Source organism: Myxine glutinosa, chromosome 1 (genome assembly GCF_964187855.1).
Source record: "Myxine glutinosa chromosome 1, kmMyxGlut1.1, whole genome shotgun sequence".
NCBI lineage: Eukaryota > Metazoa > Chordata > Myxini > Myxiniformes > Myxinidae > Myxine > Myxine glutinosa.
This window is the reverse complement of record NC_136261.1, coordinates 304,839,852-304,863,440: the sequence shown is the minus strand read 5'-3', so window position 1 is coordinate 304,863,440 and position 23,589 is coordinate 304,839,852. Positions and strand designations below refer to the sequence as shown.

At 42.0% G+C, this 23,589-nt stretch overlaps 1 protein-coding gene across 1 annotated transcript in view; it reads left to right on the top strand.

Annotated features, from left to right (window-relative positions):
• Positions 1 to 175: 175 nt before the first annotated feature.
• LOC137419458 (uncharacterized) overlaps positions 176 to 23,589 on the top strand; it is an 81,501-nt gene continuing 58,087 nt past the window's right edge. The window contains exons 1-5 of the mRNA XM_068105503.2: positions 176 to 207; positions 7,699 to 7,726; positions 7,847 to 7,880; positions 8,007 to 8,136; positions 13,530 to 13,641. Coding sequence (XP_067961604.1) covers positions 7,704 to 7,726; positions 7,847 to 7,880; positions 8,007 to 8,136; positions 13,530 to 13,641 — 299 coding nt within the window. The 5' untranslated portion in view covers positions 176 to 207; positions 7,699 to 7,703. The remainder of the gene's footprint in view (positions 208 to 7,698; positions 7,727 to 7,846; positions 7,881 to 8,006; positions 8,137 to 13,529; positions 13,642 to 23,589) is intronic.

Genomic DNA, 23,589 nt, shown 5'->3' with positions numbered 1-23,589 from the left:
ATGTGACGCCGCAAATGCTTCAAGATATAAAAAGCGTGAAAATGGATAAAACGGTGGTTATTATTAATATTATTAGAATCTTCTTTTTTTTTTTTTTACCGAGAATGACGAAACATATGTTAATAAAATAATAATAAGGAAGAAGAAGACTGAGGGCGGGAAACGCAATCGTTGATTGCCGGTGCCCTCTGGTGGATCTCTTCAACGGTAAGGTATGTGTGATCGTTTTTCTGGAAATTTTCCCTGGGTTTTCTTTCCCAGTGTAATCGAATTTAAGCTTTAAAACAAAATTTGGATAACCAGTTGTGGTAGCTTTTGTTAAAAATTCGCGGAGGGAGATTTTCTATTTCTTGAGGCAAAGTGACGGTCTTATTTCTCTCAGCCTGAAGGCGATCTCCTATTTAGCAATTAGGATCAGCAGAGAGGACGAGCACGAGCCACATTATATACACGTGATCATTGTCTTGTCAGGTGTTTGAATAAACTGAGCGGATACCGTATTTACAATGTGATTTTCGGCAATTTATTTAGATTTTTTTTTTTTTTTTTTTTTTTTTTTTTTTTTTGGTATACAAGATCGAGGCTCGTGAAAGAGCGAACATTATCACACAGAAAAGACAAACAGACACATAAAACAAATAACATCAGGGAGCGGTAGACAAGATGGGGAGAGAGGGGGAAGGACACAAACACAACATTTGAGAGCAGGGACCGAGAGACATGGAGACATCGAGAGATCTGTGGGAGGGAGAGGGCTTTGGGGGGGAGGCATGTGAAGGGGGGGGAGGCATGTGAAGGAGGGGGGGGGGGGGAAACAGATATTGCCCTCCTTGGCTTGATGGCTAACTTTGCTGGGGTATAGTCGTCATCGTCGTCCTTTGCAGACAGTTGATGCTGCCGAAGCGGTTACTAGTTTGTAGTTACTTTTTCGTCTTGACACGCACGCACACTGTCTCACACACACACACACACACCACACACACACACACACACACACACACACACACACACACACACACACACACACACACACACACACAGTCTCATACACACAGTCTCATACACCACACACAGTCTCATACACACACACACATCAGTCCTCATACACACACACACAGTCTCATACACACACACACGTCTCATACATACACACACACACACACACACACACACACACACACACACACACACACACACACACTATCTCAATTACACACACACACTGTCTCATTACACACACACCACACACACACACACACACACACACACACACACACACACACACACACACACACACACAGTCTCATACACACACACACACTGTCTCATCACACACACACACACACACACACACTCTTGTCTCATATACAGTATATACACACACACCACACACACACACACACACACACACACACACACACACACACACACACACACACTGTCTCATATGCACACACACACACACACTGTCTCATATCATATGTACTCACACAGACACTGTCTCACACACACACACACACACACGCTGTCTCACACAGACACACTTTCACACATTCACACACAGACACATCGGCATGATCAGTGTCTGCGATTCCCTTGTTATCTGGCACAGCTGTTGATCCTTGGGAGATGTGTGTATTATCATGCAGGTGAAATTTTGCCTTTTTATTTTTAATTTTTAATATAGGTCATCAAAGCTTTCATCATTCGTGATCTTCGGGAGGTCATACCACTGCTTTGATGATGGTTTTTGCCTCAAATTAAGGTGCTTCCCCCCCCCCCCCCCCCCCCCCCCCCCCCTCTGAGACAAAAAACTTCTGTTTGAAAAAAATTCAAAAGTAAATGGCACTCATCTTTTGCCTCACTATTAACTGTCTGCGATTGTCTTGGGAAAACCACATCTCAAAAAGTGACCTCCAAAGGCTGTCGCCGACTCGGTATCCTCCGTCATACAAAGTCCTTCCTTGGCACACCTGAACTCCAATCCACCTACACTGCTTCAACCACAGCTTGATGGATTACTGCTCTCTCCTTGGGCTGGCTCCCCTGCCTCATATCTTGCTCAGCCTGACAGCGTGGAAACCAAGGCATTCAAGATTGAAATTGTTTGTGATGACGCTGAGTCAATGTATCTATCACTTCACCATTGCCGACGGGTCGGTGGTCTCTCTGACTTCTACCCGCCTCCTTTCTGATCTTGACCCTCTACGCTTTCTGTGCTTTGTCCCTCTCTTCCCCCGTGATTCCTGCAGGTGCACTTACACTCACTTGTTCCTTTTTTTCCACCTGTGAAACCAATTCCATATTCTCTTCAATCTCATTCCCTCCAGGTATTCAAAACGGCTGTTCACCACAATCTCTAATCATCAACCCCCATCCAAAGAAAACCATAATCTTTTCTACCCAGTTAAACCTCTCTCCTCTACCCCCCCCCCCCCTCCCAGCCCACCTCTTTCCAAAGTTACAATTTTTTCTTTCTGAGAGTTTGTCGATGTATCCATCTTGTCCACCCTGTGTGTCCTTTCCAACCCCTCTTTCTTCTCCACATACCTTAATTGTCTAAGTTGTCCTCTCTATTGTTCCTCAACGCTGCTGTTGGTGTGCCCCCCTCTTTATACTGTTTATTTAGTTTTGTTTCATCTTGATTTTTTTTCTGTTGTAGGATGTAATGCGACCTTTGACCTGCCGTCCTATGGAATCTTCACTGTTTAAAGGTTACGAGGATCAGTCAATCCAAAGTGTATACAAAGTTACACATTCACAACAAATATCTAAATGGGGCTTCTAACTATGTTACACTGTTCTATTGTACATTTTGAGGGTGGTTGAACATTGACTTGGAATCACTATTGTACCAGGGGCAGGTGTGTGTGTGTGTGTGTGTGTGTGTGTGTGTGTGTGTGTGTGTGTGTGTGTGTGTGTGTGTGTGTGTGTGTGTGTGTGTGTGTGTGTGTGTGTGTGTGTGTGTGTGTGTGTAAGTTGGTTTTGCCTGCCATCCCCACATGTGGGTGGGCTTCAGGAGAACGTAGATCTACTGGGTCTCAAAGTATCCACCTCCGTGTGTGTGTGTGCACGTGCATGTGCGCATATGTACGTGTGTGCATTTGTGTGTATGTGTGTGCATATATATGTGTGTGAGCTTGCGTGCATATAAAATATGTGCAATATGTCATGCACAAGATGCATGTACATTGTACATTGTACACAACATGTCACATATAACGTTTGTATACTGTCAAGTCTGCAGCCGATGAACACCAGCCTCAGACGGATAGCTGGACGGTCTTTAATTTCCGAGGCAAACTGCCGAATAAGGGTGGTTGTTTTTATGGCGAGTGCGGCACAGAAGGTGGCGAGGTGTTTACCTGAACGAAGCACACTGGTTGATTCCCGAAAACACAAACAAAGAAAGACGGCACAACAAATAAACGTACCACAATAATGATTTAATAACAGCAAATGTAATGTGATAAAAATGAAAGGTGGGGTAAATCTAAATCCTAATTTGAGACATCTCCATCAGCCACAAATACACAATAAGGGAATGATAAAATAAAATAAATTGTTTTAAGCCGGCCGGCATTCAGCTTGGCATCCAGAAGTGGCATTTAGGAGCCTGGTGGTCGTCAAACTCGAAGCCCCACAGGCGGGAAACACACAGGATGGCAGCGGCGCCACGTCCGTCGCAGCCACCGGCTTAAGGCAGGCAGGTAGGATGGCCTCTTTCGCTTCCGAAGAGCACCACAGCCAAAACAACACCTCACAATGCTGCCCATGCAGCCAAGAGCTCCCCACTCTCTTCGAAAGTGCGCCCAAACTCCAACTTCCAGAACCACACAATGGCACCACCTTCCTTGTCCAAAAAACGAGTCGGAGAGAGATTATTCTTCCTCTTGAAGCTTCCCTGCTCTGATGTCACTCTCCAATCGCTGAGCTCCGTTGAATGACCCCATGGTTTTGCTTGACCAATGACGAAGCTTGGGGCGTTGCCTGCCGGTTTGGCTTTTCCACGCTCTCTTGTATCACTCTGTGGGTGTGGCCTTTTTCATTACTCTGTTGGTGGGGTGGGGTTTACTTGGCGAACCACTCCGTCTGCTTACAGAGGATGATTGTTGTTGTAACTGAGGTTTATATGGCCGGCCTTGTTGTAGTTGTAAAAAAACGTCGGGAAAAGCCACAGGAGGAAATCACAAACTGGGGGAAAACTATCCTTAACCCCCATCTACTTAACACAGCTGCACCCCCCGTGTGAAGACACATCAACAACCTTAAGCTCCAGTTTTCCTTCTTAATACATCGAGATGTCTCCTACGCGTCCACGGTCTATGCTATTCCTATACAATCCTACCTGTACGGCATTTATCATCCTGTATGGTATTTATCATCTACTCCCACAAACGTAACGATACAATTCAGCTTGTGCACAATATGTGTATATTATATATACAGTCACGTGAAAAAGTAAGTACAACCCATGTAAAGTTTTGACTTTTTCAACATATTTCAACATACAGCTATTTGATCTTAATTTCAACAATATTGATAGATAAAGGTGATATAATATAACAAATATCATGAAACATTTACATTTTGTCGTCCATTGTATAATTGAAAGACACATAAATGCAAATTTCGTACACCCCTACAAAAAGTAAGTACACCGCTACATTTATCACGACTTCAAATACCTAAAATTAGAATCGGGTGCACCAGCTCAGGTGCAAATGATTAGAACATCGTTAGAGAGGATCTTGGAGAAACCTGTCTTCTTTAAACCTCAGACATTTAGTTTGGTTTGCTCTTTGTTGTTGAAGTGTGCGGCGTCACCATGCATAGATCAAAAGAGCTGTCTGAGGCCTTCAGAAAGATGGTTATAGGTGCCTACGAGTCTGGGAAGGGATTTAAAAGGATCTCCAAACAATTTGAAATCAATCATTCGACTGTCCGGAAGATCATCTACAAGTGGAGAAGATTCAAAACGACTGCCAACTTGTTCAGGCCAGACAGCCCCAGCAAGTTCAGCACAAGAGCAGACCGCAAGATGCTGAAAGAAGTCTCTAAGAACCCCAGAATGTCATCACGGGACCTACAGGTAGCTCTTGCCACTGTTGATGTCAAAGTGCACGAGTCTACCATTAGAAAGAGGCTGCACAAATTTTATCTACGTCGGAGGTGTGCCAGGAGGAAACCTTTGCTGTCCAGAAAGAACATCAGGGCAAGACTAAAGTTTGCCAGTAAGCACCTCGGCAAAGACCAGCACTTCTGGAACAATGTGCTCTGGACAGATGAGTCAAAGGTAGAGTTATTTTGCCACAGTAACAGAAGACATGTTTGGCGAAAACCAAAGACACCATTTGACCACAAGAACCTGATACCAACTGTAAAGCATGGTGGTGGAATATTATGGTTTGGGGCAGCATTGCTGCATCAGGGCCTGGTCAGCTCACCATCATAGAATCCACTATTAATTCTTCATTGTACCAGAGGGTGCTTGAGGATAATGTGAGGCTATCTGTCGGAAAGTAGAAGCTCAACCGAAGGTGGACCTTGCAACATGACAATGACCCGAAACATACCAGTAAATCCACCAAGGAATGGCTGAAAAGAAAGAAATGGAGGGTTCTGGAATGGCCAAGTCAAAGCCCGGATCTAAATCCCACCGAGATGTTGTGGGGGGATTTGAAACGAGTTGTGCATGCAAGAAACCCCTCAAACATCGCTCAGCTGAAAGAATTCTGCATGGAGGAGTGGGCAAAAATTTCTCCCAGTCGATGTCAGAGACTGGTAGACAGTTATAAGAAACGCCTACTTGAGGTTGTTTCTGCCAAAGGGGGCAATATCACGGATTGGAGCCAAGGGTGTACTTACTTTTTCCACATGCGAAATTTGCATTCATGTTTATTTTAACTTATACAATGCACTACAAAATGTAAATGTTTCATGATATTTGTTATATTATATCACCTTTATCTATCAATATTGTTGAAATGAAGATCAAATAGCTGTATGTTGAAAAAGTCAAAACTTTACATGGGGTACTTACTTTCAACTATGTTGAAAGTACTTACTTTTTCACGTGACTGTATAATGCATAAAATGATGTATGCCTACAATACATAGCATATGATGTCATGCAAAACAAAACAAAACATGTTAAAGTACAACCAAAGCCAAACTATATAAACCATAATTGTGCATGTGTACATGCAAATCACGACCCCATGCACGTGTGTGTGCACATGCATGCGTTCGTCTTCATCACTGGTTGTCATCTTTCTCAGGCCCTCCTTCCACTCGGGTCCACCGAATCTCAGGCCCCCCTTCCACTCAGGTCCGCCAAATCTCAGGCCTCCTCCCTGTGTGCGCATGCGTGTCTTCGTCGACGGGCCAGTGCCGACAGAACCCATCAAGCCATGGTCGGCTCCCTTTCCCCCCACCAAAGTTGCCCACTAAGCTGTTGTATTTGGCATGCTACTGGATCTCACGGAGCTCGTTTCCCTGCAGGCATAACATATTTTTAAAAGGGAGTCTCCAAATCCCAGGCCCTCGTTCCCAGCATGATGAAGTTGGAGAAACACAGCAAGCCGCCAGGCCAGGCCTTGTCCTAGACGATCCACACAATCTCGGGCTGCGGTGCACTCCGAAGTCGCCGCACACGGCACAAATCCTCGATTTCACCTCTCTCTCACATCCTCAATGGATGGAGCTCTACAGGAGGAGGTCCATCAAAGTCCAGGCCTTCCCACCGGCAGCATGATACGCACAAGTCCGACCAAGCTCCAGAGCCAGGTAGTCCAAACGCACGTCAAACGGCGCAACACCGGCCACCATCTCATCCCATCAAAGCTGCCGTTCTCAGGTCTGTCTTTACTGACTTCGAAACTGTTTTATTCGACAGAGCTCCTGGTCCTTTCCATCCCAGGCGAGAGGAAAGCGGCACGACCAGCAAGTCCTGCCACCTCACTCGCTGCCGCCATCTTCTCTGTCTGTGTGTATGTTTAAAAACATGAAGTGATCTTGCCATCCAAGGAATATGCACTGATTGCATGCTGTAAAGGGGTCCAAGGGCATGCTCCCCAACCTCAGACCATTTTGAAATAAAAGGCTTCATTCCATGAACCTTGGAATTTTTTGAGGCTTGTTTGAGGAAAACGTTTCACAGAACAATAAAAGGCAACGCTGAAAATTGGGCAACAGTTTAACACAAGCGAGAGAATGAATGAACAGGAAAGGAAGGAGCACACAGTAGCCTGCAATTAAGAAGGTTGCATTCAGTTAATGACGGTTAGAAAAAAAGATCCTGGGTATGGATGGTGGATGACATGGAATGTGGTGGGGCATCACTTGATAGGACTCCTGGATGGCATAGTGCAATTGACCAGTTTCAGGAAGCCTGGTTGGCATAGTGCAATTGACCAGTTTCAGGAAGCCTGGTTGGCATAGTGCAGCTGACCAGATTCAGGAAGCCTGGATGGCATAGTGCAATTGAACAGTCTCAGGAAGGTGGTTCCACAAATGGGAGAAAAGTGGAGTGGTGCAGTGAGCCTAGATTTTACGAGTATAACCAGGTTGGCGTTACTGGAAGAATGTGTGCCTCCTTGAACCTCAATTTCCCAGTTTCAATGTGATATATAAATTTGTTTAATCGAATGTGCTCATTTTGATGTGATTGTTCCCTGCTTTATTTCCCTATTTTAGACAAAATGAACTGGGTTGGAGGAACTAGGTATGTCCTTTTATGTATTACTTGGATGAATTATTATTTTATATTAACATTTGAATCACTATGATGTATATGCAAAACAGTGTTATCCTTTTAAACACTTGTTTTTTCTCAATTTAACAGGAGGAGAATTCTAGAAAAAGCAAAAAGAAAAAAGGTATTTGATTGCTACAATGCTTTGTGCTGCACACACACACAATGGCATGTTTTAAAACCCATCAATTTCACTATTTGTCCAGCATTGAGGACAGTACTTTGCTTCGTATGTCCAATTGTCTCCCAGGGATTCTGCGAAATGAGAAGGGATGACAAGTTGAAAAAGTACAAAACGTCCTCATTACCTCTGCAGGAAAATGGTTATGACTGCAACTCCTTTCAAGTGACTAATATCTTTGCGAACATAAATGCCAATGGTCAGTTTCAATATCCATGGCAATGGCGTTGTGACATTAATTTAATATTTTATTGCTAAATAATGAGTATTGCTATAATTGCAGTAAAATAAATGTTTTTGTTACTCAAGTGCTGAACCAACCTCATGGAAATTTACGATTAGAATTTTGTTATTGATCACCTGTGACATTTTTATCCTTTTGCAGTTGTTGTTTTTCCCTTTTTGAACTAATCATATTACTTCAGCTGTGGTTAAGAAATGCAGGGGAATAGAAGGAGAATCAAATACTTTACAGCTAGAACGGAGAAGAGAGACTCAGAAGGAACTTTAGACAGATGAACAGTCTGGTGGTTGCCTCACATGCATGAGGTAATACAAACATTTATGGATTTTTATTTATTTATTTGAAAGGTGAAAAGCAAAACCTTTGAAGCAGCCTCGCTTAGGTTTATTCACAAAAGCTATTGTCAGGAACCAATGAAGTGAGAAAGATCTTGCAATATATAAACGGTTGAAAGGGCAAGCAGCAGCCTCACTTAGACCAGTGGCCTTGCTTGTGTTGTCAACCTTACACTGAGTGAAATCTGTCAACATGATGTTTCCTCTCTTAATCTGAGGCCTCATTAAATGAAGAACAGATACTTCTCATGAAAACCTCTGCAGGTTTTCCATGTATGTGTTGCAATGTAGGAAGATGACAATTATTCTAAGAGCCTTGGTTTCTACAGTGTGAAGCCGAGCTAGGTGTGAAGCAGGAGCACCAGCCCAGAGGTGAGAGCAATACTCCATCAAACTGAGGACGAAAGCTTTGTATGTGGTGAAAAGCTCAGGTGTGCCAAGGAAGGACTTCGCACGACACAGGATGCCCAGTCAGCGACTGGCTTTGGAGGCCAGCTTGGAAATGTGGTTTTCCCAGGAAAGATCATGGCTGATAGTGAGACCCAAACACTTGAGTGACAGAACTTCTTGTTCCAATGACTTGAGTGACAGTGACAGAACTCCCAAACACTTGATCTCTTCTCTGAAACTACACACATAATTTCAATGAAACTTTACCACAACCTTTATTACCTATGGTACACCAAAGTTTGTTTACGGCATTAGAAAAGTCGAGGTCTGAGGGGATCTACAGAGGGAAGGGAAGGGGAAGTGGTGGGGGGAGAGATGGGGATGGGAGGGTGGATTGCCCCCAAACCATGATATTGTTTAAAATACCTTTTGTTGGACTAGCATGCTGCTTTATTATACCAGGTGAGCGCCCAAGGGTATTGGCCCTATTTTTTGCCCTTGCCAGAGGAGAGTTTGTTTTGAGTCTGTTTGTTTGTCTGTTTGTCTGTACAGAATAAATATAATTTTCTCTGCAACCATTGTTCTGATTGACAGGAAATTTTCACCATAGGTGTGCCTCCTCCTGTATATATTTTTTGAATGATAATTATGACATCATAGGTCACGTGGTATGGGCGCCATCTTTGAAAACCCGAAAAACTTTATACCTCTATATCTCCAAAAGCGCTGCATAGGAAAAAATGAGACATGGCTCATTATAAAGAACTCTCCATGGGGAATAACATTATGTTAATGATGATGTCATAGGTTCCTCCATTATGACGTCATAATTCGACAAGTACAAAACCTCATCCGATGAAGAAATTTATTGAGCGTCATCTATGGATAAATTGGTGGAGAAAAAAAAAATGATGGTGTCATCGGTCACATGGTTAGGCCGCCATGTTTGTTTTAACACAAAAGCCTTAAATACCACTAAAAACACGTCCTGCCGGGGGTCTGCAATCTGTGATTGCTCTTTTGGGTTTATTATTGTACTGCTGCAATTTTTAGGGTTTATTCCCTTAAAAATTAATTTTCTCGGCAACCGTTGGTCTGATTGACATAAAATTTTCACCATAGTATGCGTCTTTTCATGTACATTATGTTGGTGATAATTGTGACATCATAGGTCACATGGTGTGGGCACCATCTTGGAAAAACTTTGGACTTCTATATCTATGAAACCGCTCAATGGAAAAATTAAAACATGGATCATTGTAAAGCACTCCGCATGGGAATAAGTGCTGTTAACCAATCCTTGGGGAAACCATGGTGTTGCTGAATAATTAATAGGTCACATGTTCTGGCAGCCAAATTGGATTGTTAAACCAAAATCTTTAAAAAATTCTTTCTCTTGAGCCGCTCCATTCATTTACGTAAAACTTCAAAATTATGAACTAGTCGTCAAGGGGAATACTTTAAAATGTCAACGTGATCAGTCGCACGGTCTGGCAGCCAGAATTTTTTTTATTGTTTGAAGAAGAAGAAGAAACCTTACAATTTTATCTTCTCCAGCCGTGTGACCTTTCGGTACATATATTCATTACGTACTGTTTGAAAACGGTGGCATTCTGTTTATTAACTATGTCTGTATTAATTAGTTACTATCGAAATGTGCTGTTCGACTGCTGAGACCCCTCAGACATTTTAAGGCCCTTTAAGATCCTCCCCCCCCCCCCCACCCCCCACACTGGATATATAGGCAATTTTACGATGTTTCATGCCGGTACTTTTGCCGCTATATTTTAAAGTCCGATAATGTAGCAAGCAAGAAATCATGCTTTTTGTTCTTAACATTTGTAGGTCTTGACGTGAGATAGACCTTTCTTCTGATAGCTTAAATTTTTTAGATAAGTTTCATCTTTAAAAAATGTACACTTTCAAAGCCAAAAAGGTTCTACAACTACTAATCTGAAGATCGTTACCTCAGTAAGAAACTGAAAAGCCAGTTTTGGAAAAGCATGTATTTGCATGCTGAGTCGTCCGCGTTCAGTTTGATTAAATGGACATCTGTCAGCTATCAAATCACAACCAAAAAACATATTGCAAAGTGAATATTGTGCTATACAAAACTTGACACTGAAAATAGAAGATAAGAATTCACTACTATACTGTACTCTATCTATGTGATCGTGAGCAATTTCTCTAGCAGTTAGTGGGATAAAATTTAGTTAACTCTGCGATAGTTCAAAACTTTGTGTGGGTTGCATCAGCCTTAATTTACACTCCATATTTCACACGTTACCCACCTAGCCTCTTAAGCAGCATATTTATTCGTTTCTTCATCAATCATGCATGCGGAATGTATTCAGACCCCTTGAGAAATCTTAACCATCAAAAATAACAAGTACAAACCTTTTTCCCACAGGGCCATACGCATTTTCGAACAAATTCTGCTAGATCGCAAACGTCGTAGAATCCCCCATCGGAAGCAAATTCACATGGAGCGACTTTGAAATCTGTCTGGAATGCTTTGTTTGCAGCTGAAGCAGCTTTTCTGATTTTTGATCCGGAAGGACATGAAATTAGCGATTCATCTTGTAGAACACGCGCGCGTTGACCGTCTGCAGCTTTGGCAATTGCATGGGCTGATGAAGACATATCAGTTTGCATGGCAAGCAAGTCAGTGGTGCCCAAATCTAGCTTTGCGTCTGAAGAATCGTCAGCAATAGTTGATGGTTCTTTTTCGCCGTTTGAAGCTAGAACCCTCATCGGGATGTGGGACTGGAACTCTTGGAGGATATCTTTCGACGAGACCGACACATATTTGGCAGGAGTCACCGTTGCAGTTTGTACGTGTCGCTCGTGAAGCTGATTCAACTCTCTGCTTTGCTGCAGAGAGCAGCGTCTGAAGACGAGGGGTTAAGTTGTGGAGCTTCGAAGCACTTGAACTCGAAGTGGCCCCCTCAACTGCATTGCACACACTCGGTTGACATGGCAAACAGAATGACAAAGGCTCTGAAATTAACAATGGATTGTATTCAGGGAAGAGTTGTTGAACTTGGGAAAGAAGAGGCTTGGTCTCTGGGAGATAGATTTCTTTGTATTGTTTGAGCGATTGGGTCCACATTGATTTAGGAATTTGTCTGAAGCAAACCACACATCGTCGAATTCGATTCTTTTGATGATCTGAAGATGAATTGTAATAATCATCGGGAAGCGGCGTCTTTGCATTTCTGGGACCAGGGTTTTGTTCCACGTCTCCGCACACAGTCAGGTCATCACCACATCTACCACCACTTCTGTGCATGTAGGCAGTGGATTCTGCTTTCATCTGAGGGATAAGCAGCAGCACAACAAACACTTAAGCCTTGTAGAATCAGAAGCTGTGAACAAAGTTGAAGCTTAAAGCTCAGCAGTGACTCCAACTAATACACTGTGCTCTCAAGTGGTAATCTACAATGAAAACGTAAACACAATTCCTAAAAAACATTTCGATGCTTTATGAGTATTTCATGCAAAATTTTCAACTTGCGTTTTGGAGTAAAGACCTACTAAGGAAAACGATGTCCGATTTATCAACGCAATCAAATGGAAGCACCAAAACAGCTGCCATAAGTTCTGACACATGAAAGTCGAAATACCCAGTGTGCCCCCCCCCCCCAAGACCCTCAAGACCACCAATACCCCAAAATACCCTGAAGACCCTTATATACCGTGAAGATCCAAAAGACCCCGAGGAAGTACTCAAAAGATCTGAGGATCCCTCTTTTTAAAATATTTACAATCCAATTCTGAATTCAATTTTATAAAGAGGACATCATGGGTGACATGTCCGATGAAAGTGGGGTTGCATCAAAGAGGGGTTGTATCAAAGTGCGATTGCATCCCAGCGGGGCAGATTGGATCTCGGTCATAACTGCATGCAGTTACAAAGTGGCTCAGCGTAGGTGGCCCGTCTAGTTATTATTATTATCATTGTGTGTGGAGGATGTCTGTGCAGCTCACGTTATGGTGCTTGCAGCCTTTGAGGAGAGAATAAGTTTGCAGCCAATAGTCCACTACTGTCTCAATATGTTTTAGTCCATTTATTACCTCTGCCACCGAAGGTGGATCAAGGTTATGGTTTCACCCCTGTCTGTCTGTCTGTTTGTTTGTTTGCTTGCTTGTGAACAGGATATGTTAAAAAGTTGTGGACAAATTTGTACGAAATTTGGTGGAGAGGTTTTGGTATGTGACAAGGATGAAATGATTTGATGTTGGTGTAGATCCGGATCTGGATTTGGATCGGAGAATTTTTAAGTGATTCTTCACCATTGAGTGATGGCACCAAACACTATGCATAGCATGATATTTCAAAAGGTTGTGGATGACTTGTGACAAACTAGGTGGATGGTTAGGTGAGAAGAACAAGCAGTTATATTTTGGTTCAGGTCCCAATCCAGATCTGGCCTATCAGTGGGATACAAAACATAGACTGTTCAGCCTGGAGGAGGTATGTGCTCTACCGAGTGCCGTTCAAGTTTACCATGTGTAATTGATTTGTCAAATCTCTAGGTTGTTCTTTTGATCAAAAAGTGGATTTGTAAGTTGCCGAAGCAGATTGTGATACAAATACTTATTGTCAAATTTGTCTTTTAGCCTTTCCAAGACAAGTTGTGAAAAATGGCAAGTCTAAAAACCACAACGTTCCACCGGCATCTCGGTCTCAACCATTCAAGCTGCATCAAGAGAACGTGGTTCCACAAAAAAGGTCTTGTCAACATATTTTATACTTTTTTTCAAATCAATGTAATATATTTTTACATCTGCCACCAAAGGTGGACAGAGGTTATGTTTGCACCCCTGTCTGTTTGTTTGGCTGTAGTGTGTTTCTTTGTTTGTCTGTTTATCACACGATTTTTGTCCACAGTTTTAAAGCAATCGTTCTGAATTTTGTTGTGTATGTTGGTGACAAGACAAGGACAGCAACGCACATTTTTGGTCAGGATCTAGATATCGATCTGGTTGCCGCCAGGGAGTAGTGTGTGTGTGTGTGTGTGTGTGTGTGTGTGTGTGTGTGTGTGTGTGTGTGTGTGTGTGTGTGTGTGTGTGTGTGTGTGTGTGTGTGTGTGTGTGTGTGTGTGTGTTCGTGTGTTTGTGAACAGGATATCTGGAAAAGTTCCAAACGGATTTGGATGAAAGTTGGTGGGATGATTGCCCTTGGGATAAGGAAGAATTGATTAGATTTTGGTGAAGATCAGGATATTATTCCGGATCCAGGAATTTTTTGAAGGATTTTTTTACCATTAGAAGATAGGGCTCATTTTTTTTTAACATTATCTTCTATACATTCTATATTTAACATTGTGATATGAAAATAGTTTTCATATTTGTTGTAAATGTAGTTTAAACTCGTGGTTATGCGTTAGAGCGGTGTATTTTTTTTTTAGCAGCGTCGTCTTCAATGTTCCTTTTTTATCTTCTAATAAAGACATAATCTGTCATTTTAAAACCACCAAAGTGTGTATTAGGTTTCGCCGTTTCATAAAATGTATCGTTTGATACGTATAATGCTTTAAAACTTTTTTTTTTTTTTTAACCTCAGAAGAGATATCAATATTTAGCTCAGCGAATGTCAATCGCGGTGTCAGTATTTGATGAACTTATAAAGACTTAGTTCCAGATTTGTCAATGGCTGAGGTATATTAACAAACGAATAAAACAGATTTGGCAAAATTCCAAATTTTTTTTTAAAAGATCGCATATTCACACAGGGTTGTGAGAGGCTGAAGAAGAAGAAACCTCGCATGGGCTTCCCAGACCAAATAAATAATTCTGGTTCTGGCTCTGCGATTTTCAGGTTTATTACTCCCGCCAGGGAGTAATGCATTTGATCGTGTCCGTCTGTGTGTGTGTGTGTGTTCGTGTGTTTGTGAAGAAGATATCTGGAAAAGTTCTGAACGGATTTGGATGAAAGTTGGTGGGATGATTGCCCTTGGGATAAGGAAGAATTGATTAGTTTTTGGTGAAGCTCAGGATATTATTCCAGATCCAGGAATTTTTTTTGGGAAAGATTTTTTTTCTGTTTTACTGCATTAAAGCTTTTATTCTTATTCTTAAATGATGTTTTTCTCCTCTAATTCCGAGATATATCAAAATTAATTCTCTGACAGTTCGGGCGTACTTTCTTTTTCATTTATTGTTTTGGGGAGAGGGGATGTTAAACAAAACGTATTATTCCAACTAAACACACGGCGGGAGTATGCGCTCTACTGAGTGGCGTTCTAGTTTTTAAAGTGATTCTTCACCTTTGAGAGATGGGGCTAAAATGACATATGGTAGGATATCTCAAATATTTATGGACTGATTTAGCCGAAACGTGGTGGACAGGTTGCGTGTGTGCCAAGGAAGAATTGATTCGATTTTGATGAAGATCCGGATACGAGAATTTTTTCATTTTTTAAAGTGATTCTTCACCATCGAGAGATGAAGCCAAAACGATATACTGTATACCGTTTCATGATATTTCAAAACGTCCTGGATGAGCTTTGACACAACTTGGTGGGTGAGTTGGGTAGATGACAATAACAAGCCGATTAGATTTTGGCTCAGGTTCGGATGCAGATCAGGCCTATCAGTGGGATACAAAAGGTAAACTGTTTTCCGTTGTGCTGTTCTAGTTGAGAATGGAACTGTCCTTGTGACTAGCGTTGGACTAGTGTCCAAGTAGCAGATTTGTTTTGGCTTTTGTTGGTGACAGGTGCTACGTCTACAGAGCCTTCGAGCCCTGATGAGGACCTGTCTACCAACATTAATGGCAGGTACGATGTTAAAGATGCCATCATCTCTTTTGCAAGGATTATGGAATGGGCACCCTAGTGGAATCCATATTCATGCTCAAATGAGTAGGAGCACTGCATCGATAGCACAGCCATGCCTCGTTAATGATGTAACCATTGGGCCTAAATCATAAATAGATTCCTGTCAAATGTGCATTTAAAAGATGAATTCAGCTAAGCTCTTTTTTCAATTACAGGACTGCACATTCACAAAGTAGACAAAGGCAGGAAAAAGATATCAAACAGGGTAAATGGAGTTTTGGGGGAGGGAGGACAAGATGGGAGATAATCGAGGTGGATTGGAAAGGAGAGTCATTAAGAATAGAAAAGATCATGAGTAAGAATATGGGATAACATGATTATGTCAATGGCTCACCATCCTGAAGGAGTGATGGAAAGAACTAGGACTAGACAGACCTACGGAGACAATTTCACAGATGAGATGAGAAGAAAACAAATAAATGGAGGTGAGCAATTAGCTTAGCTTTGGGAAGGGTAAAAGGCATGGTTTGCTAGATGAGTGCTTGGGACACAGAGAAAGAGGCAGCAGGAGGGGAAAACACCAGATATAAAATACTATAAAACTCCTTGGCTGCAAATATGTCTGAAAGGAAATGAGCAAGTTCTGTACCTCAGCCTTTTGTTTAGTGATACCAATTGCCTTCAGAGTTTGATACCTGTGCCTATATGGTAGCAAAGCGAGATTTACGTTGCCAGCCCACAGAGGACAGTCGTACTCCATTTACACTACGGATGAAGACCCAGTATGTTTATAAGCTGACAGCGATTTATAGATCCAGGTCTTAATATAATGAAACAACTAAAGCACATTAAAATAATTGTATGGAGAGAGCATAAGAGAAGTCTCTCCAGAGCTTCATTAGAGTGTTGGTTTATAAGCTGCAAAAATCATTTGTAATCATTATATTTTGGGCTGTTGGGATAGTTCAGATCGTTTTCTTTGAACAGTCCAGCTTGGGTTGATTCCCAACTGAACTATTAACTGTCACTCTGGTGATTCACAGGCAAGATGCTGCATCAATTAATGCTTCCAGTTTTGGAGGAATATTATGTGGATGCTAGCATCATCCATCTGCTAGCATTCACTGGTGGATGTTAATGATGCTTTGTCTTTTGCAAGAATAGGCCATTTTGTTTTATCACCCTAGCCAAGTTCCAAATTCCTTGCCCTGACTACTGCTGTGAAGGCAATGGCAAACCACCCTTTATATTATTTGGTAAAATGCCAGGGGCATAGCAAAGGCCCGTTTATATAAGGGTATGTGCCATGTGGAAAAGTAGTGAAACGAAGGGACATTCCAAAAATCCATGTGCATGCTGTACTACCCTTGTGCAGTGCCGTATATTAACAGAGTCTGGCCAGCCTTTGATCTGCTCAACTACCACCGTGATTGGTCGAGCCCGCGTCATGTGGTTTACAGGTGCCATTTTGCATACCACCTCAGCCAAGCAGCTTTCCCGCTGCACCCATTCCATGCCATTGCTTCGTATCGTTGCATATTTCATTTGAGTGATATTTCAATAAAATCAACCAATATGGTGTGTTGTGCCGCTTGGGGATGTTCTGTTAGACCAGGACAAGGTCGTATAATGCACAGATTTCCTCGAGACAAGGAACGAAGTGCTATTTGGGCGGTTAAAATACGCCGAGTTGGATGGAATCCGTCACCTTACTCATATTTATGTTCGGTAAGTGAAATCGTTTAATATATATTGGTTTCAAATCAAAAGTTACATGACACGTGTGTATTAGGTCTCTGGTGAGCTTAACATTTATTTAGTCAACCATATATATATATTATACATATTCCCTGTAACATTTTTCGTGTACATATGCAGTGTATAGGGTATATATATATATATATATATATAAGGGATTATGTATAATAACTGAAAATCAGGCATTATACATAATCCCTATTATACATATACCCTGTAACATGCACTGTTTATATATGCTTATATATCAGGAAACACTTGTTTATGACGCAATATTTGTCACTGTTTGTGTCAGTTTCCTGAGTAAAGTGTTCTTTGAAAACGTAAAACGAAAGTATAACAACTTTGAAAACGAAAGTATAACAACATTTGTGAACCCAAGCTAATGAATAAAATAATAGACATTGTACTTTCGTAGCATTATGGGAATATTGTATGTTACATTTCCAGATAATAGATGAAAACTAGTATACAAGCTCCATTTTATCAAATTACAATTTCATGCCAAGAGAAATAAAATTTATCAGTATGCTGTATGCAGCTGACAATAAATCGTGTGCCGCGACAGGCAAACAATTCGTGTGAATAAATGACGCCGCTTGCAGATTTTATTATTCCAATAACAAACAACACGTCACTTTAACTTGAATTAGTTGTTCCTCATTAAATCTGCGACCAAGCAGTAATAACATCGATTCCCTCGTCACAGAACTACAGGATTGCCACAGCTGACATACATCTCGCAGTGCCAGCGCGCGAAGTTAGGTATGCAACATGGCGCCAGTATTTCAGTTGGCAAGACTCTCAATATACACGGCACTGCCCTTGTGTTCTTAGGAGGAACCAAGTAATGCTCTAGAAACGTTCACATAAAGGGGCGCCAATTTGATTCATACACCTGCATGAAGAAGTAAGTGTATTTTATTTGCCAGATGTAGGGCGCTCCCAGCTTAGGAGTCTGATGCCTTATCCATTAGGGCATTAGGCCATTAAGCCAGCACATTAGATTTGGGTTATAACATTTTGAAGAGTTATAAAGTATGTATATATTTTGATATATTTATTTATGTATATACAGACTTGGCATTTAATATGGAATATTTTTTTTCTCTTGACTTGGGTTTACTTTCTTAACTCAGTATATCAATCTGGTGAGTTTCTTTTACACTTTCGTGATTTATTTGTTAAAAGAACCATGTCACTGATTGTCTGTCGCAGCAAGAAGTCAACAACAGGATTATATCACAGGTGGCGTGGCAAAATGTACGGACAGGTGCATTTGATGATTGGCCTCACAGTCAGGTATACAAGGGTTGTTGTGTTCTGTATTGGTGGAAAACAACTGCTGCACGTCTCCAAAAGTTATTGCCGCTTCCTCAGGAGATGGTCCGTCAACTCGACAATGCTGTTTGTCATGGAGTGGTGGCTTTACGAAATTACGGCATGAAACAGCGTGCTATTGCTCGGCAGTATGGCATCACTCAAGGTCAGGTGTCAAAGATCCTGAAACGAAATGCTCAGAGGGGTGTCCCTACTCCAATACCGAGGCCAGGACGTCCCCGCAGAACCACAAGGAGAGATGATCGCCAGCTGCACCGGTTAGTCCGCAATGGCCGCACCAAGTCAGCTAATCGGCTTAGGGCTGAGTGGCAGCAACTGACAAATGTGCCTGTATCCAGAAGGCTAGTCAACCAACGACTGGTTCAAGCAGGCTATCGTGCCAGGTGTCCCCTGAGAAAGCCACGCCTGACCAGACAATACCACCAGCGCCGATTGCAGTGGGCCAGAGAGCACCGTCAATGGCAGCCAGGACACTGGAATCACGTGACCTTCAGTGACGAGTCTAGATTTCTGGTCTATCGTCAAGATGGCCGCGTCTGAGTGCGCAGACAAGTGCATTAAGCCTACAACAAAGATTGTATAGTGCCAAGAGTCCAAGCTGGAGGTGGTGGGGTGACCGTTTGGGCTGCTTTTCATGCAGGGGGCAAAACTGACCTGGTTGTTCTGAATGGAAACCTAAACCAGTTCAAGTACAGGGCCATTCTGGAAGAAACATTGCTTCCATTTGCTCGTGCAGCCTTTCGAGGAAACTTTGTCTTCCAAGATGACAATGCACGGCCTCATCGTGCTCGCATGATCCAACACTTTCTTGCTGACCGTGGTGTAGAGCATATGGAGTGGCCTGCCATGTCCCCGGATATGAATCCGATAGAGAACTTGTGGGCAGAATTAACGCGTCAAATCGACCACTTGGACCAGCAGCCGACCTCTGTGTGTGAATTGCAGCAGGCTATTGTCACTGCATGGCAAGCGATTCCTGTCCAAACCTTGGCAAATCTCGTGAACAGCATGCCTCAACGTGTACGTGCTCTCCTGAATGCTCGTGGGGGTTACACGAAGTACTGAACTGTAATTTTACTGTCCGTAATCCCAGTCGTAATTTAACTTTTGTTTTTGTTAAAAACATTTTGGGCTAATGTGCAAAATAAAGAGATACTTCTGGAAAACGTACAGAAGTTTAACACAGTACTGTCCATGAATTGAGTTCGATATCAGTTTACATCACTTTCAAGGATCAATTCATTTGTTTCGAAATGTCAAATGTGGTTTTTGTTTCTTTTAAAGGTCACATTAACAAAATCTAGAATAATTTCAACATAATTCCAATGAACTTTTGGTTCTAAGTCATCTTGAAAAGTAAGTTCACCACCACAAAAAAAATATTCCATATTAAATGCCAAGTCTGTATATATTTATATATATATTTAATTTTAAAGCAAAAACTATAGCACTTAGGGGGAATTTGTTTTGAAAGCCATTAACTAAACCTATTGGCCAATGTATATTCCAGGTTTCCGCTAGTTTCAATTTATAGCCTTTGAGATATGAGCGCCAACACATTTTGGGTGGACGGACGGAAAGACACCAACGTGATTTTGAGGCTTTTCAAAATAAAACTCAAGAATGTGGAAACGGACGTTGCTGAAATTTGCAACACTAGGGCATGCCCGTACTATATATATGCCCGTACTATATATCTATCTAAAATTATATCCCCCCCCTCTATTTACATGAAATGGTTTGGTCCATTCGCAACGCCAAAGCGAACGGCGAACGGCTTGCGAGTACAGTGACAATCCCCCCCCCCTCTATTTACATGAAATGGTTTCGTCCATTCGCAACGACCACAGAACCCCCCCCTCTATTTACATGGAATGGTTTGGTCCATTCGCAACGCCGGCACACGCGATCGTTCGCTGCTCTCTGATTGGTTGAATCGTTTTTTGGACATAGCTCGGTAAGTAATTGTCCGATTAATATGAAACCTTGAAAAGGCACATCCTCGGGTCCCCAGCAATATACCTGGCAAGTTAAAAGTATATCGGACCCGTGGTTGTCGAGAAACAGCGGTCACAGACAGACAAACGTACAAACGTACAAACGTACAGAGATTACTGGAATTATAGATAGATATTACCTCAGCATACAAAGCATTTACTTCTGAAATTTGCAGCCGATTTCGTCCAGTAGAAGCCGAGAAACGTATTTTCAGTCCCCATGTTAAAGCTGCATACAGAGAAACGATCCCTTATAGCGCTTTAACTTAGGCTTTGCGCCTCCCTTTGATTCCTTGCCATAAAATTGCTTCAGCAGCACCAGTGCTCTGTAAAGAGTGAGGAGTTGTCAATCAATTAATAATAATTATGTTCAGATTTACATTTGAGCATTTAATTACCTTCACCACCAAAGGTGGACTCAGGTTATGTTTTTACCTTTGTTTGTCTGTGAGCAGGATATCCAAAACAAGTACAAAACGTTTTGATTAAAACAAAAGCCGCGTCGATGTTACGCAATGCCTAGATGCAGCTGTGCCTATAACGTCGATGTTATAGGCACAGGACATTCCTATTGATTCGATTACTTGATGTTATTTTTGTGCAAAGTGAAAATATATCTCGGCAATTTCCCGTGTGTGGCGACACGTGAACGAAGCTATGCTCCTCTCTCCACATTATTGTGACGACGTATAAATTAAATATTTCATCGTGACGATTATCATCAAATGGACGAATTTTTAATATATCTCGGCATTTTCCCGTCTGTTATTTCAGGCGGTGTATGACTGACCATGCCGCGATTTAAACAAAATATATATATCTCGGCATTTTCCCGTCTGTTATTTCGGGCGGTGTATGACTGACCATGCCGCGATTTAAAAAAAAGAAATCTCAATGGACTTGAAGTTACAGGCCTTTGAGAATTCATTTCGTTCTATAAAGGGCAACTTTCATCGGATTTTCTTCACGTTTTTTTTCAACCGAGTCTAAAACTATGTTAGCGACTGTGAAAAATGAAATGATATATCGAATTTGATTTGAAAGAAAACTGTGTGAGAGAGCAAGACACCACGGGCCTACAAAACAGGCCTCAAAGCTATGCGAGTTAATAAAATGGTGGATATTTGTTTATATGAAGCCTCTCCCACAATGGGTGGAGCTATGGTTCCCAGAATGGGTGGAGCTTTGAGGTTTTGTCTTCTCTGCAAGAACAAGAAGAAGAAGAAGAAGAACAAGAACAAGAACAACAGCCGAGGGCACTCTATGAGCAGCGTCTGCGACGCGGCTAAAAAGTTGTCGATTGATTTGAATGAAACGTCGTGGACAGGTTGAGTATGTGATGAGGCCAAATCGATTAGATTTTGGTTAAGATGCCGGATCTGCATCCGGACATCAGTGGGATACAAAACATAAACTGTTCAGCCTGGCGGACGGAGGTAGTCGTGGCCAAAAATATTGGCACCATTGCACTTTTTTCAAATCATGCACCATTTCTTCCAGAAAATTGTTTAAATTAAAAAATCTTTTGGTATCCACATATGTATTTCTTTTGTTTGCAGTGGAACAAAACAAAAAAAGCTGAAAAAATTACTAAATCTTAGCTTATTCCACACAGAAATACTAAAATGTCCCGGTCAATATTATTGGCACATTTTAGAAGTTGTTAGAAATAATTAGATTTAAAGCAGGTGATTCTCCTTTACTTTGAAATTTAACTCACATATGGTGAGTTGCAGGTGCCTGCAATATATAAATCACTCATTCAACCAGTTTGAATGGAGAAAATGAGTCATTCTGCTGTTTTGTGTCACTGTGTGTACCGCAATGAGCATGGAGAAAAGAAAGGAAACCAGAGAATTGTCTGAGGAGGTCAGACACAATATTGTAGCTAAGCATGGACAATCTCAAGGCTACAAGTCCATCCCTAGAGTCCTTGATGTTCCTGTGTCCACTGTACACAATGTTATCAGGAAGTTAAAGGCCCATGGCACTGTAGCCAACCTCGATGGACATGGCCGCAAGACAAAACGTGGTCGAATATTACAGCGAAGGATTGTTCGAATGGTGCAGAAAGCACCTCAATCAACTACCAAACAGATTCAAGCTGACCTTCAGACACAAGCTACGACAGTTTCAACTCGCACCATCCGTCGCCAACTCGATGAAAGGGGGTAGGAGATGGTAGGAGACCCAGGAGGACTCCACTGCTGAGACAGAGACATATGAAAGCCTGTCTGGAGTTTGTCAAAACACACCTGAACAAGCCAAAGTTCTTCTGGGAGAATGTCCTGTGGACAGATGAGACCAAATTAGAGCTTTTTTGTAAAGCACATCATCTCTATGTAAACAGAAAACAAAATGAAGCCTTCAAAGAAAAGAACACCTTCCCTACAGTCAAACATGGAGGAGGTTCAGTGATGTTTTGGGGTTGCTGTGCTGCTTCTGGCATTGGGTGCCTTGAATGTCTGTATGGCATCACAAAATCAGGAGATTACCAAGGAATTTTTGAGTGCAATGTTCAACCCAGGGCCAGAAAGCTGGGTCTCAGTCGAAGGTCATGGGTCTTGCAGCAGGATAATGACCCCACACACACTTCAAAAAGCACCCAGGAATGGTTGAAGACAAAATACTGGACTGTTCTGAAGTGGCCAGCAATGAGTTCAGATCTAAATCCCATTGAACACCTGTGGGGAGATCTGAAAACAGCAGTTGGGAGAAGGCACCCTTCAAATCTGGGAGAACAGGAGCAGTTTGCACAAGAAGAGTGGGCCAAACTGCCAGTAGAGATGTGTAGGAAGCTCA